This window comes from Staurois parvus, unplaced genomic scaffold (genome assembly GCF_062004578.1).
Source record: "Staurois parvus isolate SC_StPar_1 unplaced genomic scaffold, SC_StPar_1.0 ptg000439l, whole genome shotgun sequence".
NCBI lineage: Eukaryota > Metazoa > Chordata > Amphibia > Anura > Ranidae > Staurois > Staurois parvus.
Window position 1 is genome coordinate 1271982 of NW_028318235.1, and position 18619 is coordinate 1290600.

At 46.1% G+C, this 18619-nt stretch overlaps 1 protein-coding gene across 8 annotated transcripts in view; it reads left to right on the top strand.

Annotated features, from left to right (window-relative positions):
• Positions 1-18619, top strand: part of SEMA6B (semaphorin 6B) — a 1127599-nt gene that overhangs the window by 981683 nt on the left and 127297 nt on the right. For all 8 annotated transcript variants that reach the window (XM_089687856.1, XM_089687855.1, XM_089687854.1 and 5 more), the window contains one exon: positions 11620-11837. In XM_089687856.1, the coding sequence (XP_089543982.1) occupies positions 11620-11837 (218 nt within the window). The remainder of the gene's footprint in view (positions 1-11619; positions 11838-18619) is intronic.

The window sequence follows — 18619 nt, forward strand, 5'->3', positions numbered from 1 at the left end:
GCTGGGTCAATTTTTCAGGGTTCATAAACTGGGTATGGACCAGGGTAACCAGACTTCTAGGAGGGAACACACAATTTATTGTTACCATGTAGCTTGGCATGTCAGGATATGAGAACAAACCAGAATGCACAAACAAGGACAACCATTGGACTTGTCCAGGCTCCATACGTTCTTGGAAACAATGTGACCCCACTCACTACAATTTGGCATGCCTATGGGTTTTACACAGGCGTCCTAAGCAGGATGTATTGACAGTTGGCATCCCTCTGACTTGCTGACCTCTCAGTGCTTCCTCTTTGTAACTTTACAGGATGTGAAGCTACTTTTGAACTGGCTAAAGCTATAGAGGTCCTCAGCAGCAGAATACCTCAGGAACCAGTCCATGGTCCTCTCTATGACATGAGGCCCTGTCAGCAATTTTTTGGCTGCAGCCAATGTTTGTCAAGGTCAGGTCATAAATTTGGGAGCAAATTTGTAGCTCAAGTTGTGTACCTGTTGCTCCTTTTCTGAAGTTTTGACCCCTCGCAGCTGCAAGATCTCTACTTTTAACTAGTCATAATCGTGGCCATTGTGAGAGGTTATGTTGAAGCTTGCCCTTTGTCCAGCTGACAATGGGTAACTAGAGCTAATAGAAAGGTGCTTCCTTAGGCCAAGCTTGTCTGTTTGTGTCCTCTGTAAAGTACATGAAAAGGCTTCCACATAATCTTGGGCTGTCAAATTTTGTAGGAAGCTTACTAAGCCTGTTAGAAAAAAATTGGCAGCACTCTCTCTGACTCTATTGTAATATCACAATCTAATGTGATCATTAACCACCTCAGCTCCTGAAGGTTTTCCCTCCTTCCTGACAGGCCATTTTGTGCTATTCAGCACTGCGCTATTTCAACTGGTAATTGTGTGGTCATGCAACACTGTACCCAAATAAAATGTATGTCCTTTTTTCACACTATTATTATTATACAGGATTTATATAGCGCCAACAATTTGCGCAGCGCTTTACAATATACGGGAGACAGTAAAATTACAATACTTTCAGTACAGAAGGAATATGAGGGCCCTGCTCATGGAGCTTACAATCTAAAGGGCACTAATACAGCATTCTGGGTTTTTTATTCTTTGTGATGTAAATGAAAAAAGAGTGTGGTGAGCATTTTTCAGATATAATTTTTTTGTCACAGGGTAGTAAAAAAAAAAAAAAGTACATTTTAATTTTCTTTCTTCATTTTCCAAAACCTTGTGGCAACAATAGAGATCAGCAAAATATTCACCATGCCTCTTAGCAAATACCTTGGAGTGTCTACTTTCCAAAAAGGGATAATTTGGGGCAGGTGCTTCTACTATCCTGGCATTTCAGGGCCAGCATTAGAGGTTTATGCAACACATCACCCACTCTTCTAACTACTTGAAGACCAAGACTTTTCTGGCACTATTTGTTTACATGAAAAAACTGTTTTTTTGCTAGAAAGTTACTTTTAACTCCCAAATATTATATATATTTTTTTAAAAGCAGAGGCCCTAGAGAATGTTTTATGTTGCAATTTTTTTTATGTCACACAGTATTTGTGCAGCGATTTTTCAAATGCAAATTTTTGGTAACGAATACACTTTTTAGAATTTTAATGAACAAAAACACAATATATTGGCCAATTGTTTGGTAAAGTGTAAAAGATGATGTTACGCTGAGTAAATAGATACCAAATATGACATGTTTTAAAATTGTGCCCGCCCAAGCAACAGCGACAAACTACATAAATGTTTAATATCCGCAGGTGACACTTTAAAAGCCTTTACAGGTTACCTCTTTAGATTTACACAGGAGGTCTAGTGCTAGAATTTCTGCCTTCAATCTGACATTCGCGGTGATACCTCACATGCATGGTGCAATCTCTGTTTACAGGACCGACTCTTGCACTTCCCTTAGCTCAAGAGCATGGGGATGGGGGCAGGGATGAATTTTTTTTAAATTATTTATTTTGCTTTTCTTTTTTTTTAAACACTATCCTTTTAATTTTTTTTTATCACTTTTATTGTTATCATAGGGAATGTAAATATCCCCTGTGATAGCAATAGGCAGTGATATGTACTCTTTTCTGAGAAATTTGAGGTCTATTAGACTCTAGATCTCTCCTCTTAAAGCATCTGATCACACCAAGATCAGTGTGGCGCTGTTTATAACCGGCAAACCTGAAATGATTAAATGCTCGTAGCTTCTGGTTTCTTAGACCATAGAGATGACTACAGATTAAGAGACATCACTGCTGGGGGAGGAGTCGAAACTTGGTGAGGCAGAGTGGCTGTAGAGCTCCAGACGCCCGCCTGAGCTCCTTATGCCCATTGGCTCCCTACTTGGTCCCCTAGGTGCAGAGCGGTCTGGTTGCTGGTTGTATCACCGGCGGCCGGTGTGGCGGAAGTCCCTGGAGGCACCCGCGGCTGGCCCGTGTGAGAGGCGGTGCTGGTCAGCGGAGTCTGGAAGTCAGAGGGGTTTGGTGTTCCCACAGTTGAATGCAGATTGACACCCGGGGCTGCGATCAGCGGCGCTGGTAGGGGTGATGTGGTGAGTCCCATAAATGCAGTACAAGCTGGTGTGGTGGCGAGCATAAGTATTGTCCCACAACCACCTCTTATTCGCAGAGCCCAGAGTATCCTTCTGGATGTGCTTGTAAATCCCGATTGGCAGCCCACAAATTCTGCAGCACCCGTACTTCCCCCATTCACTGCCCAACCCGGAAGTCAGATGGAAACTGCAAATTTAACTACTCCCCTTGATTTTTTGGAGCTGTTTTTCACAGAAGATTTGTATGCATTGATTGTGGATCAAAGCAATTTATATGCACAACAATTTATCGCCGCCAACCAAAATTCAAACTTTGCCAGACCATTCACATGGAAACCCATTACGGTTTCCGATTTTAAGTTTGTTTTGGGACTAACCCTCAACATGTGTGTTACTAAAAAAAATTAATTGCAGTTGTATTGGTCCAAAGACCCGATTCATCATATGCCCGTGTTCTCTGCTGCCATGGATATGAAAGTTTAATGTGCTTTATGCATTTCAAAGACAATACACTCTGTCATCCTCGGGGTGACCCTGAATTTGACCGACTCTACAAAATGTGGCCCCTCGTAAATCACCTTAACCAAACATTTGCACATGTCTATACTACCCAGCAAAAAATCTGTGTTGATGATTCCCTCATTAAGTTTTCTGGCAGCCTTGCATTCAAAAATTTCTCCCCAGCAAGCAAACCAGATATGGTGTCAAGATGTATAAGACCTGTGAAAGGGCAACAGGCTATACATATAAGTTTTGGATGTACGAGGGAAAAGATCACGTGGATGCCCAGACTACATGGGGAGTAGTGGCAAGATAGTTTGGGTGTCATCCTTTTTCCATATGGGGTACAACTTATATTATTCAAGCATGCCACTACTTAGACATTTGTACAATCTTGGAATTGGCGCATGTGGCACCGTGCGACCTAATGTGTGCCCACCATTAGAAGTGGGTGGATGCAGGGTATTCTAATGGTGGGCACATCACACACTTTTTCGGGGAGAGATTTCTTCTCTTTTTTTCATTCAGCCGACAGGCTGCATACAAAAAAAAAGGACCTAGCATTAATACCCAACAAGGACCAGCAACGTACATCACTGGACTCTGGTTATACCAAGATGATGCCTACAGCTGCAGGCATCATCCTGGTATCGTTTTTTTCAGCCAGCGATCGGATTTCATGTAAAAGCAATCCTAGTGGCTAACTAGCTGCAGGATTGCTTTAGAACCAGCGGGAGACGATGCCCCCCTCCCCTGCTGCCTTCCATGGCCTTCTCCGGCAGTCCCATGCCATCCGGGGAACCTGAGAATGCAGCCAGTGTTTCTGCTAGCTGACAATAGAGCTGATTGGAGACCGGAATGGTGCCAAGCATTTCTATAGTCTAAGAAATCTGAAGCTACGAGCATTTCATCACTTCCTTTTCGCAGGATATAAACAGTGCCATTTGTAAATTAGGAAAGCATCTGATCACACCAATCTGATAGACCCCAGATTTCTCAAAAAAGAATATATGACAATGCCCATTGAAGTTATAGGGGATGTTTGCATTCCCTGTGATAGCATTAAAAGTGATTTAAAAAAAATTAAAGGGACAGTGTAAAAATAATTTTAAAAAATCAAAATAACTTAAAAAAAAAAACACCCTCGCCCCCCCCGACCTCGAGCAAGTGAGCATTGACCCTATAAACAGCAGTTACACCATGCATGTGAGGTATCGCCGCAGATCAAGGGCAGCAATTCTAGCAATAGACCTCCTCTGTAAATCTAAAATAGTAGCTCTTAAAGGCTTTTAAAGTGTTGCCTATGGATATTAAAAATGTATGCAGTTTGTCGCCATTGCACGGGGCATGTGCGGTTTTAAAGCATGTCATGTTTGGTATCCATTTACTTGGCATACCATCATCTTTTATATTTTACCAAATAATTGGCCAATGTATTGTGTTTTTGTGCATTAAAGTAAAAAAAGTGTATTTTTGCAAAAAATGTGTGTAACGTGAATGGGATTTTTCTTTAATGACCACTGGCAGGTTTAGGCCGTGTTGGATCCAAGAGGCTGCTCTCTGGGAGGAAGAAAAATACACATGCACGACAGGTCTTCCAGAGAGCAATCTGATTCTTTATTCACAATTTCCTCCTTATATATGGTAAGTTGTAACAGGAGAACATAGAATGGAATTTCACTGAGTAATTTGTTAATGCTATGTACGTGACATCTGTAACAATTCATATCGCACAGATCTTGAATCAATTACAAGAAACCAATGGTATTTTCCCTTAGAGCAGAAGTGGTTAACTTTTAACTATATCATAGCAGAAGCAGGTGCTGTTAGTACAAAGAAATAATTGGTTACTTTTCATGCCTTGAGCAAAGCTAGATTTAAAGGATGAGTGGCTGCAGTTCTATAGTACGACCAAATAAGTCCAGCCAGCCCCATCCTTCGTACCTTCAGCTATCCGGGACTTTAACCACCCATGTCATTCTCCCCATGTCATTGCAGGTGGCTGGAAGGGACGTCAAGTTGCGGGCTTGTAGCTGTTTCTTAGACATCCAATTGGCCAATGACTTACACATCCCTCTTCTGCCTAAGAAACAGAGACTTGATATCTTACTTGCGGATCGCACTACTCTGAGTTTCGGACCTGTTACCCAGGAAACCATTCTTATTCTTGCAACCACCGACTCCGGCCATCAGGAGTTTATTCGTTTTGATGTGATCAGATCCCCCATGTTTCCAGCCATCCTAGGAATACCCTGGTTGCAAGCCCACAACCCACAGATCAATTGGCCCAAGAAGGAAATCATCTTTTCTTCAGAATATTGTCTACAACACTGTGGTGCCCCTGCTCTCACCAATTCTTCTGTATGTCTCTCAGTCCAACCTCCACCAGAGGCCAGTCAATCAGTTCCCTCTACCTACCACGACTTCCTTGACGTATTTGATAAGAAGAAGGCCGACACATTGCCTTCTCATCGGTCTTACGATTGCCCAATTGAGTTACTCCCAGGGGCAGAAATACCATTTGGGCGAATTTTCCCATTGTCCGAACTTGAACTGGAAGCCCTCTGGCACTATCTAGACAAGAATCTCACTAAAGGATTCATCCACCCCTCTTCATCTCCTGCCGGGTCTGGTATTTTCTTTGTAAAAAAAAAGGATCGGTCTCTCAGACCTTGCATTGACTACAGGGAACTTAATAAAATTACCATTAAAAACTGGTATCCTCTTCCTCTGGTGCCCGAGTTGTTTCAGAGATTTTGAACAGCCCGAGTGTTCACAATTTAGTCCGTATAAGAGAGGGCGATGAGTGGAAGACCACCTTCAGAACACGCTTCGGACATTTTGAGTACCTAGTGATGGCGTTTGGGCTATGTAATGCCCCTGCTACGTTTCAACACTTTGTGAACAACATCTTTAGAGAGTACCTTGACCTTTTTATGATTGTGTACCTGGACGATATCCTAATTTTCTCTACCTCACTGGATCTCCATCGTGATCACATTAGGAAAGTGCTAAACACTCTAAGGATGCATGGCTTGTACGCCAAGGCGGAGAAGTGTGAGTTTGAGAAGCAGTCCATCCAGTTCCTGGGGCTCATAATTTCCACCGAGGGAATCTCCATGGACCCTCAGAAAGTATCTGCTATCCTGAATTGGCCTGCACCTCCAGACAGGAAAGGGGTCCAAAGATTTGTGGGTTTCGCCAACTTCTATCGGAAATTTATTAAGGGCTTTTCCACAATCATTGCCCCTATCACTCAACTCACCCACCAGCATACACGTTTTTGCTGAAACCAGGGAGTTCAAAAGGCGTTTGGGTAATTAAAAGATCAGTTCACCTCTGCTCCTGTGTTACGGCATCCAGAGCCAACACTCCCCTTCATCCTGGAGGTGGACGCATCTGAAGTTGCTACAGGAGCCGTACTCTCCCAGCGCCAGGGCCCAAAGGCTCTGCTTCACTTTTGTTCTAGAAAACTGAGCCAAGCCAAAAGGAACTACGATGTGGGTGATAGGGAACTTTTAGCGATTTAAGATAGCCTTCGAAGAATGGAGATATCTCTTGGAAGGAGCCAGCCACCCAATTATGATTTTCACAGATCATAAAAATCTGGAGTATCTAAGGTCCGCCAAGCACCTAAGACCTCGACAGGCTAGATGGGCTTTATATTTCTCCAGGTTTAACTTTCACATAACCTACCGCCCAAGATCCAAGAACGGGAAGGCAGATGCCCTTTCCCGCATGTTCCCAGACCCAGAGGAGCCTTCTCCCCCCAACGCCATTTTGTCGGCCCAAAATTTTTTGCTGATCCAACCCAGCCTAAAGTCTTCGATCAAGCAATCCTCTGCACTGTGTCCTGAACCCGAACAAGATTCGCTTAGAAGGCAGGATGGTCTTCTTTGACACAAGCATAAAATCTTTGTACCCCAAGAAGTGAGGTCTCAAGTTTTTAGGGTATTCCATGACTATCAACTGGCTGCACACTTTGGAGCCTGTAAGACAATGGAACTAATCCAGCGATCCTTCTGGTGGCCCAACTTGAATCATGACTGTAGAGCCTATGTGAAGTCCTGCACACTGTGTCTGCGGACCAAGGGAGACAAAGCCAAGGCCTGAGGGTTGCTGAGGCACCTGCCCATTCCTGGGCAGGTGCAGACCTATCTCCGTGTACCAGCTGTGCTTCTAGGAGATGGTCGCAAATGGATTTGCCGCCCTCGGAGGGGTCCTATCCAAGATGGCCCACTTTTTACCAATGGTGGATACTCCATCCACGCCAGAGACTGCACTAAACTTCAGCAAAGAGATTGTCAGGTTACATGGTCTGCCCAGTAATATCGTCTCAGACCGAGGGGTGCAGTTTACGTCCAGGTTCTGGAGAGCCCTCTGCAAGGCCCTTAAGGTGGAACTCTGCTTATCGTTCGCCTACCATCCCCAGAGTAACGAGCAAACGGAGCGAACGAACCAGACTTGGGACAATAGTTATGGTGCTTCTCTGCTTTTTCTCAGGATGATTGGGCATCCCTACTCCCATTAGCAGAATTTGCCTACAACAATTCTGCTACAAACCAGTCGCCATTTTGGGCCAATTATGGATTCCACCCTTCCTTCATTCCTGACACCATTCGTGAAGCTTCGGTACCCGCAGTACAGGACAGACTCTCCATGCTACAGAACAACTGTAAAATCCTCCGAGAGTCTATACTGAAATCCCAGGCTGATTATAGGAAACACTACGACAGGAAACGGAGAGGAAACCCTCCACTGAAGATTGGAGACAAGGTTTGGCTATCAATCCCCGTGCCCGTCACGTAAGTTGGGTCCAAGGTACATTGGCCCTTTCCGGATCAAGAGGGAAATCAATCCAGTGGTGTTTGAGCTGTTCCTTCCAGAATAATACAAGATCCACCCAGTTTTCCACATCTCCCTACTCAAGCCAGCTGTTCCTGATCCTTTTCCAGGGAGAGTAGAACCACCTCCTCCGCCGATAACAGTTTGGGAGGAGACGGAATATGAGGTTGAAGCAATTCTGGACTTCAGAAGGTGGGGAAGTCAAATCCAGTACCCGGTCAGATGGAAGGGGTACCCACCTGAAGAAAGTTCCTGGTATCCAAAAGGGCAATGTACATGCCCCCAGGCTTCTCCAAGTATTTCGTTCCAGGTATCCTGAAAAGATGGCCCGGGTGGGCATCCAGAAGCTGCCGTTTAGGGTGGGGCACTGTCAGGGTCCTGTCCACGGCAGAACTTCTGGAAGATCTGGCATTTCTGCAAGTACCCTGCATGGCCGAGGAAGCACGCATCAGCCTCAGTTTGGTGCCAGACGACCTTTATAAGGAGGCTCCTCACTTCCTCAAGTTGCTGGATGATCTCTAGCTCCCCGTGCCTGTTTCCTGTTTTCTGTGATTGTGAGCTGCGATTTCCTGATACCGACTCGGCTTGCACCTGAAACTGTCTACTCTGCTTTACCCCTGATCTGACCTCAGCTTGGCTTACGGATACTCTCTCTCGCTCCTCTGTGTATGACCTTGGCTATCCCATCTGACTACCTCTGCTCTGATTCCCACCTGGTATCTGACCTTGGCTTGAACCCAGTAAACATATCACACACAGGCGCCTCCTGTCTGCAGACCTATCTCCGTGTACCAGCTGTGCTTCTGAGTGGACCACCAACCAGCACTCCTACAGGCGACCTGTGCAACTTTGGGCCTAACTCCCACTGTCTCACTCTCAGGGGAGTCCAGAACTTAGCCCCAAGGGAAGCCCTCTCTCCATTGGCCTCCATCACCAGCTACATGATACAGATGTTTGGCAGCTCCACGGACCATCTCATCTGGTTCCGGGGGTGCCGTTTATGTGGCTGAGAAGTTTGTGGAGCGGAAGCAGGCAGGGAGCGGCACAAGGAAGGCTTCTTCTCCTGCTATGTTGCGGAGCCTCAGATGGACATGTCCGGTCCGCATGCGAACCCCCCACTTTTGTATTTTTTTCAATAAAAATTTAAGTATAAAAAAATGCTAAATGCTCTTAACCACTTGCCGCCCTGCCACTGTATATATACGCGTGTAGGGCGGCACTGAGGCGCAAAACCACATTTTAAAACGGGTTCCGCGCTCCCAACGTTTTCGCCGGCAGGGGGCGCGCGCGCTCCCGCTGACCCGTGGGTGACACCATTCGATCCCGGAGGGATCAATCATTCGATTTCAGCCAGTGATGTCTGGCTGAAATCAGATGATCGGTCCCTGTCCTATCCTGTCCTGTGTTGACAGGATAGGACAGGACAGGATATGATGTCATTCTTCTCTGCCTGGACACATTCCGTTCCAGACAGAGAAGAAGACATCCAAACAGTGAGTAAAACAGCACATACCTACAGTTAGAACACACCTAGGACACATTTAACCCCCTGATCGCCCCCCCCAGTTAACCCCTTCACTGCCCTGTCACCAGTGTCACTGATCAGTGAATCGATTTTTACTGATCACTGTATCAGTGTCACTGGCGACTTCCGATAGTGTTAGCGCCCCTCCCAGATAGCGCCAATTTGCCCGCCAGTACACCAGTGATCCCGTTTAACCCCTTAATCCCCCCCCAGTTAACCCCTTCACTGCTCTGTGACCAGTGTCACTGATCAGTGAACCGATTTTTACTGATCACTGTATCAGTGTCACTGGCGACTTCCGATAGTGTTAGCGCCCCTCCCAGATAGAGCCAGTTTGCCTGCTAGTACACCAGTAATCGCATTTAACCTCTTAATCTCTCCCCCCCCCCCAGTTAACCCCTTCACTGCCCTGTCACCAGTGTCACTGATCAGTGAACCGATTTTTACTGATCACTGTATCAGTGTCGCTGGCGACTTCCGATAGTGTTAGTGCCCCTCCCAGATAGCGCCAGATTTCCCGCTGATACACCAGTAATCCCGTCTAACCCCTTGATTGCCCCCCCCCCCGAGTTAACCCCTTCACTGCCCTGTCACCAGTGTCATTGATCAGTGAACAGATTTTTACTGATCGGTGTATCAGTGTCGCTGGCGACTTCCAATAGTGTTAGCGCCCCTCCCAGATAGCCCGCCAGTACACCAGTAATCCCATTTAACCCCTTGATCGCCCCCCCCAGTTAACCCCTTCACTTACCCTGTCACCAGTGTCATTGATTACAGTGAACAAATTTTTACTGATCACTGTATTAGTGTCACTGGTGACTTCCGATAGTGTTAGCGCCCCTCCCATATAGCGCCAGTTTGCCTGCTAATGCACTGGATTTTTTTTACCAAAAACATGTAGCAGAATACATTTTGGCTTAAATTTATGACTAACTTTGAGTTTACGATATATTTTTTATAGCTGAAAGTAGAAAATATTGGGGTTTTTTTCAAAATTTTCGTGTTTTTTTTGTTTATAGCACAAAAAAAAGCGCACAGGTGATAAAATACCACCAAAAGAAAGCTCTATTTGTGTGAAAAAAAGGACGTAAATTTCGTTTGGGTACAGCATTGCATGACCGTGCAATTATCATTTGAATTAGTGCAGTGCTGTATAGCAAAAAAAGGCATAAATTACAGTATCTATACCATAGTTTGTAGACGCTATAACTTTCACACAAAGCAATCAATATACACTTATTGGGATTTTTTTTACCAAAAACATGTAGCAGAATACATTTTGGCTTAAATTTATGACTAACTTTGAGTTTACGATATATTTTTTATAGCTGAAAGTAGAAAATATTGTTTTTTTCAAAATTTTTGTGTTTTTTTTGTTTATAGCGCAAAAAATAAAAAGCGCACAGGTGATAAAATACCACCAAAAGAAAGCTCTATTTGTGTGAAAAAAAGGACGTAAATTTAGTTTGGGTATAGCATTGCATGACCGCGCAATTATCATTTGAATTAGTGCAGCGCCAAACAGCAAAAAAAGGCCTGGTCATTAAGGGGGGTAAATCCTCAGGAGCTCAAGTGGTTAAACACTGCATTTAGGTGCATTTATGAGCATTAAGCGCCTCTAAAAAAATACAATTCTGAAGGAGTTTTTTCCTGCCTCTAAATGCTGTCCTGGAAATATGCCTGTAAATTCCCTAATGTGCATAGAGCACAGAGAAAAAAATGCAAAATGCCTATATAGGCAGCATTTTTTATGCCGAGTGTGCATTGACTCTATTTTGAGGGTTCTGAGGCCCTATTTTTTCTTTAATATGGCAAACCAGGTGTTGTCACAAGCTACTGTATATGCCATGTTTGGTCAAATTGTCTGTATTGATTATATTTATATGCAAATTCTGTCACCTTTGCAGTGGAATGGTTCAGCTGAATTTAGCTGAAGCTGAACTTAGGTTCAGCTTGTATAGTTACACAGGTTATTCTTCTGTAAGTTTACTGCTTTTTACAAGTCAGTTTGTGTATCATTAAATACACTATTACAAAGACATTAAAATATAGAACAGATTCAATGAAAGAAAAATTTGCAGCAAATGTCACATGATATGTGTTTCAATAGTTTGCTTGCTGCATTTGCCTTTGGGCAATCTCAATCTCTGTGGTCATTCTTCCCTTGCTTGCATTAACACTATATGTATCTCTACAGGTGATTGTATCCCGTGTTGCACGAGTGTGTAAGAATGACATGGGGGGATCTCAAAGAATTCTAGAAAAACAATTTACATCCTTCCTGAAAGCTCGCCTCAACTGTTCTGTTCCTGGAGACTCTCATTTTTATTTCAATGTTATCCAGTCATCAAGTGAAATTCTGAATTTCGGTGGAAAGCAAGTTCTAATTGCCCTCTTCTCTACCCCAACCAACAGGTACAGTTTTTATAGTGCAATAAAAAAATTCCAACTGTATACCAATAATGTATATAAACTTACTGCTTGGAAATTAGAAGCCATTAAAATAAGTTAAAGTGATTCTAAAGGTTTTTGTTTTTTTTTTTAAAGAAAAAATAGCAGTCCATACTTACCAACTGTGTACAGTGGTTTTGCACAAAGCAGTCTGGATCCTGCTCTTTTCGCGTCCCCCGCCGGCACTCCTGGTCCCTCCCTCCTGACAGGTGCCCCTCCGGCAAACAGCTTGCTATGGAGGCACCCGCTGCTCCGTGTGTCCATTCACACACAGAGCTGCGGCTTGTCCCTGCCCCCTCTCTCGTTCCAGGATAGCCGAAACTCCAGTGCACGTTGCTGGATCAAGTGGGGGCTTAGGTAAGTATTAGGGAGCTGGGGTTTTTTTTACCTTCATTCATAGAATGCGTGAAGGTAAAAAAACCTTGAGCCTTTAGAACCACTTTAATTTTAAACAGTAGAATTCAGTAGGAAGGTTCTCATTAATACAGATCAGTTTATATCTAGAGTAGTTAGTCACATTCAGTTGCACTTGTTGAAAATGTTTCATAGCTTGTCCATGCCAAAGAAGTGGATTGGACAAAATACAAAATATCTTTAACAATGCGAACAGGTTAAATGTAACTGACTACTACTAGATTTAATTTTATCTAGCAGGGGATGAAAGAATTAGTAAAACCACGGTCTACATTTTTTATAACTTTATTGAAGTATCCCTTGTCTCTGCACTGCTCTTTCCTCCTCCATAGTAAACATTGCAATGACTGGTGTCGGCGACCCAGAGAAACTTTACATCTCGGTCAAGTGACACTGCTTTGGCCTAGAGAATGGCATGCACGGTTATGTATATACAAGATAGTGCAGCGCTGTAAAAACTCGGTAACATCAATAAATCAAAGTGCAAATATGAATAACTCACAGTATATATGCCACACATGCTCTTAGTATATGCAAAAACAATATAATTAGGTGACCTATATTTGTGTTCATACATGGAATAAATCACAGTACATGTGGCCCCCTTATTGATGGTAAATAACCAAGGTGGATACAAAATGTTCATAGATAGTAGATGATGGTGCTCAACTCTGAACAAATTCATGCAATGCAAGTGATTAAACAAGTAACTTCTAGTGGCGGTGTGGGACTCTCCTCCTGTGGCTAAATTGCCCCCTCACCTCCACTCTGCGGCCCAATGGGCCTACACGCCTTTAAGATTGCTGCAGGATCTTATTCCAACACCGGCAGGTAACCTCCCATGGACCTCTCATCCAATTGGGTGGATATTCAAGGTGCACTGGATCCTGGTCTCAGCTAGGTATACCACTCATCCAGATGATATAAGCACAGGAAGAATCTCTCATAGTGTAATATGCCAAAAGTAAGGTGCTTTATTCAAAGATATAAGGTATACACTCATATAATAAATCCACAGTCCTCAGTTCAAAACCACATGCATGGGTGTACTGCATGGGTTTCTGGCTGTTGAGGGTGTGCCGAGATGGCGGCCGTTCCGGAAGCACGTCACCGCGGACCGGATGCTGTGCCACCGCATATCCACGCGTTGCATCACCGTACACGTGACTTCGTAGTCACCGCACACGTGACTACGAAGTCACGTGTATGGTGACGCAACGTGTAGATACGCGGTGGCGCAACATCCGGTCTGCGGTGACGTGCTTCCGGTACTGCCGCCATCTTGGCACACCCTGAACAGCCAGAAACCCATGCAGTACACCCATGCATGTGGTTTTGAACTGAGGACCAGTCACCCGCGACGGCAGTTACCGACAGCAACAATATCTCCCACTGCAGAGAGAGGTTAGAGTGTTGGAAATCGCAGAGGAGGCATGTGACCATCCCAGGTGAGATTGCACAGCACCGACCATTGACAACAGAGAAAAACTAGCCCCAGAGAGACAGAGCCCCATTCATCATCCCTTCAAGGAGTTAACCCCTGGTTACTGTTCTTAGATGTTGTGAGCAACTGCTAACCAGTGACATGTCAGTCCTTAAGAACACTCCACCGATTCACTAACACAGGCCTGTGCAACACATAGATTCACACAGTGTTACAATCCTACAGCATACAAGAGAATTTGGGACTGAGCCCAAAGAGATGTCAGTTTAGCTGGGGAAATATTGCTGCTGTAGTTGCAGGGGGTTAATACTCATCTATAGCTATACCAGTATACTGTATATGTATATACATGAATATTGTGTTTATTGATGTCATTGTGCCAGTTCTAGGAGGTTTGTGTATTCAGTGCATTTAACTGCTATTTTGCTAGTTAATTTGCAGTTTAATTGCAGAGTTTTACCTGTCTTATTAAACCTGTTATAAAACTTCCCACAAGGTGTACTGGTGTGCTGTGAATCCAATATATATATGGTTCATCACTGAAGTAAGGACAGAAGTGCCCGTTAAATCCAGTGGCTCCTTTGGGGGTGAGCGCTACACGTGGGGGTCTCATCCGGGATACCTTATGGTCCCTGTTACAGAGTGATAACCACCTCTGCAGGCCGATGGATTCTGCTACCACAGACAAGTGGTGTGAAGAGCAAACTGGCAGGGTGGGGCTCTGTGTCTCTCTGGTGCCACCTAGACAGAGGAACAAGTCCAGAAAGTAGGGTCAACTTTAGTACCTGAGAAGACATTCATAGTGGACCTGAAGGTTGATCAGACAGCCTCCAGTACTTATGCTCTGTTAGAATGGAAGATAGGGATCCCAACCTGTTTTCAGGGGTCTAACATACATTTGCCAGGGGACCTTGAAGCTCAGCTTATACAGACAAGTATGCTGGATGAACACCCTGAGATTACTAGCTCAAAAGCATCAGGATCAGGAATATGAGATACTACGTCAACTCCAAATACAGGGTTCCCTCTTGCTACATTTTTCATTGATATGGGAAAGCTGGTGGAGACTTTAGTCCAAAACTCAGCTGCGTCCATCAATTATGAATATCGCAAGCTGCAATTCGATTCCGGGTAGGTCCCTGTGCCACCCGGGGAAGAGGAGTTTGAAACCTGGATGGAACAGGCTATGCAAGCACTAGAAGAATGGGATGTTCCAGAGGCTCAAAAGAAACAGCGAATTACTGAGAGTCTGAAAGGTATTGCAGCAGAAGCCATTAGAAATCTGAAATTCAGTCGAGTCCTGTACAGTTTATGATTATTGTGACGAACCGTCCCTTTGTGATAACATTTTGCCCGTTCTGTTTCAGTTTTCTCCCCTTTATAAAGCTGTATATGTTTAGCAGATGTTATGTAGACAAGCATTCTACACTGTTTGTTTAGGGAAATGTGACCTTGTAGTCTTTCACTTCTATAGAGTTCATACTGTATTGTTGGTTTGTAGGGTTTTGTTGTGGGTGGGGAAAACTCGGTGCCAGGCTGTCTGGTGGGAGTGAAGCTGTATATACTGAGCTGTGTTTAATAAAGATTGATTCATTTCACCCTACACGAAGTTCCGACTCATGGTTTGGGATAGCAGGGAAGGATTGGTTTTGGCCTCTAATACCTGCCTTGATAGAGCGCTCGAAGACTTACCAGAAAAGGGGACCATTGGCTGAGACGCATCGTTCCGCATGAGGAAGCCCAGGCGGAACGGTTCCGCCACAACTGGTTGGCAGCGGTGGGATCTTTCCTCATTGTGGAGAAAGTCCAAACCACCAACCGGGACCCCATCTTTTTCATGGAGACGTCCCTGCTCGGCCAGATGGATGTATGGGACCTCCGGAAGCCAGCTCTCCAAAGCCTGCTTGTCGCTTGGGGAGGTATCGCTGGCTCCAAGACCAGAGAGGAACTGTTGGCCCTGCACCAGGCGGATGCACACCCCACTTGACCTGATGCACACTCCGCTATGCTTGAAGCAAACACCGCCCCACCAAAAGTGAACTCTGCTTCACAGGATGAGTTTGAGGAACAGAGCAGATTATCGGCCCCTGAAACGCCAGGCCCACTTAGCACCATAGGGAGACCCTTATACCATTTGGATTTACGACAAGAGGTGGAGTGGCGTTTGGCTCTGTTGGGCAGCGCTCCCACCTCCGAACAGATTTTCAAGGCCCTGGACGATGCCACCTAACTGCGGCTTAGTCACTCCCGGTCATCAACCGAGGACTCGGTCTAGGAGGGGATTACCTCCTGCCTTCTCCAGACTGCAACCAGACCAAAGAAAATTCCCTACGCTGCTTTTAAAACTTTCTCAGAGGAGGATGGTGACATTGACAGCTTTCTTCAGGACTTTGAATGGTTGTGCACCATCCATGGTGTAGCAGCCCAAGACCGGGTCCCCATTTTGAGCAGCAAACTAACCGGTCGGGATGCAGATGCATTCAGGACTGTACCCGAAAGCTACTGCTTGGATTATGATTTTGTTAAGGAACACTTTCTGGCCGCTACGCTCTCACCCCAGAGGCGTACCACTTAAAGTTCCGGGCACTCAAGAAGAAACCCCAGGATGCCTTCACTGAATGGGGACATCAGTTACAACGTGCCTCAGACCACCCACACCTTCTGACCCAAAGCGGTCTGGGCCATGCTGTTATGGCTGCAACCAAACAGGGCACATCCGCATTCATTGCCTCCGGAATCCACCAAGGCCCCAGAGCAGCCAACCCTCTCGGGGCACTTCCAACCGACCCACCTCTCCCTATGGCCAAGCCTCTGCCTACTCCCTACAGGACCACCCCAGTGACAAGGCCTCTTCATTGAGAAATTTTACAACCAAGGACGAGGCTAACCCTCTCCAGGCTGCCACCCCAGACAATCGGCGACATCACCAACAGGTTGTCCATGTTAACGGCCATTGGGCCCAAGGGTTACGGGACACTGGGGCCACACTCACCCTAGTATGGTACCAACTGGCCCAGTCTGGTACCAAATGGTACCAGACTGGGCTAAGGGTAGCCATACGGGTAGCGGGAGGCCATGTCTACCTGATTCCTACCGCAAGGGTTCATCTGGACTTGGGAGCCGGGGCCAGGGACATTGAAATTGGAGTAATGCAGAATTTTCCGGCTGAGGTTCTCCTTGGAAATGACCTGGGAGTCCTCGTCTCTACTTTTGGCATCGAGACCTCTGCTGAAGCTCACCCGGTCACCACTTGCTACCAAGCTAGAGAGAACGCTGCCGCTTCACCTGCTGAGGTTCCAGTAAGAGTTGAATACCCACCCCCTGCTGAGCTTGTCCCTGCCCTGACCTGGGATTCCCCCACTGATTTCGCTAAAGAAACAGCCAGTGACCAGACCTTAGACCCCTATAGACAGAGAGCTGGGAGTGATCCTGGGGGATTGAGAGATGTGAGGTATGAGTGGGACCAGGGCAAGTTGTACAGGGTCCACGGGGGAGCATGGGTGGGCGCTGCCCAAATACCTCATCGGCAGATGGTTGTACCGATGAAGTATCGGCGTGATCTCCTCCAGATTGCGCATGATATTTCCCTTGCTGGGCATTTGGGCAAGCGACGGACCCTGCATCGCTTAACCCAGAGTTTCTTCTAGCCAGGAGTATCGGGGGGACGTTCGGGACTACTGTCGGTCTTGTGAGGTCTGCTAGAAGGTAGGGAAGCCGGGAGACAGGCCCAGGGCCACTCTGAGGCCCCTACCCATAGTCAGAGAACCTTTCAGTCGTATCGCCGTGGACCTAGTGGGGCCCCTGAAATGGCCTAGTCCCACAGGCAAGAACTATATCTTGACCATTGTAGACTACGCCACCCGGTATCCGGAGGCCGTAGCGCTGAGAGATGTGCAGGCAGAAACAGTTGCTCAAGCCCTGCTGCAGATCTTTACTCGGGTAGGATTTCCTCGGGAGATCCTGACCGACCAAGGCACACAGTTCACGGTTGAGCTTACCCAACAACTTTGGAAGTTGTGTGGGATCAGACCGCTGTACAGCTCTCCCTACCTCCCCCAGACCAATGGGCTCTGCGAACGGTTTATCGGTACGCTGAAACAGCTCCTCCGTACATCCACCATGTCCCATAAGGACTGGGAGCGGCATCACCAACAGGCCTTAGGTAGCCCACTGGATGGTTGTTCCCGTCGTCCCCGATTTGGCTCAGAACAGCACCCAATCCAAAGTTGGAGGCACAAAACCGTTTGGAAGGGTCAGGAGCAGCCAAAACGGGAGCATGGATCAGATCATGTTTGAGCGTTTGGAAAGCCGTTTCACACTCTGGGGACCACACAATCTGTCGGGGAAGATTCTTCCGGGTCAGATTCATTAGGGGTTTAGCAATGGTGCTGTAGTTGGGGATGAATTTACGGTAGTACCCCGCAGTGCCTAGGAAGGCAAGGACCTGGGTCTTGGTTCGGGGAGTGGGCCAATTTGCTACAGCTCCACCTTTGCCAGTGCTGGTCGTTGCTTCCCACATCCTACCCGATGTCCTAGATATTGGACCTCGGACACCCCAACATGGCATTTGTCCGGTCGGATGGTCAGCCCAGCTTACCCAATGTGATCAAGCACTTCCCTGAGGTGTCGGAGGTCATCCTCCCAACTATCACTGTAGATAGCTATATCGTCTAGATAGGCACAGGAGAAGTCCTGCAGTCCATCCAGCAGCTTATCTACCATTCTCTGAAAGGTACCCGGGGCATTTTTCATCCCAGTCGGCATGACCCTGGACTGGTGATGAATGCCGAATTTGGTACCGCGTCCACATCCAGCGGAATCTTCAGTTAGGCTGCCCAAGCTATTCTCCGACGGTCCCACATCACAGGGAATTGGTGCACACCAAACT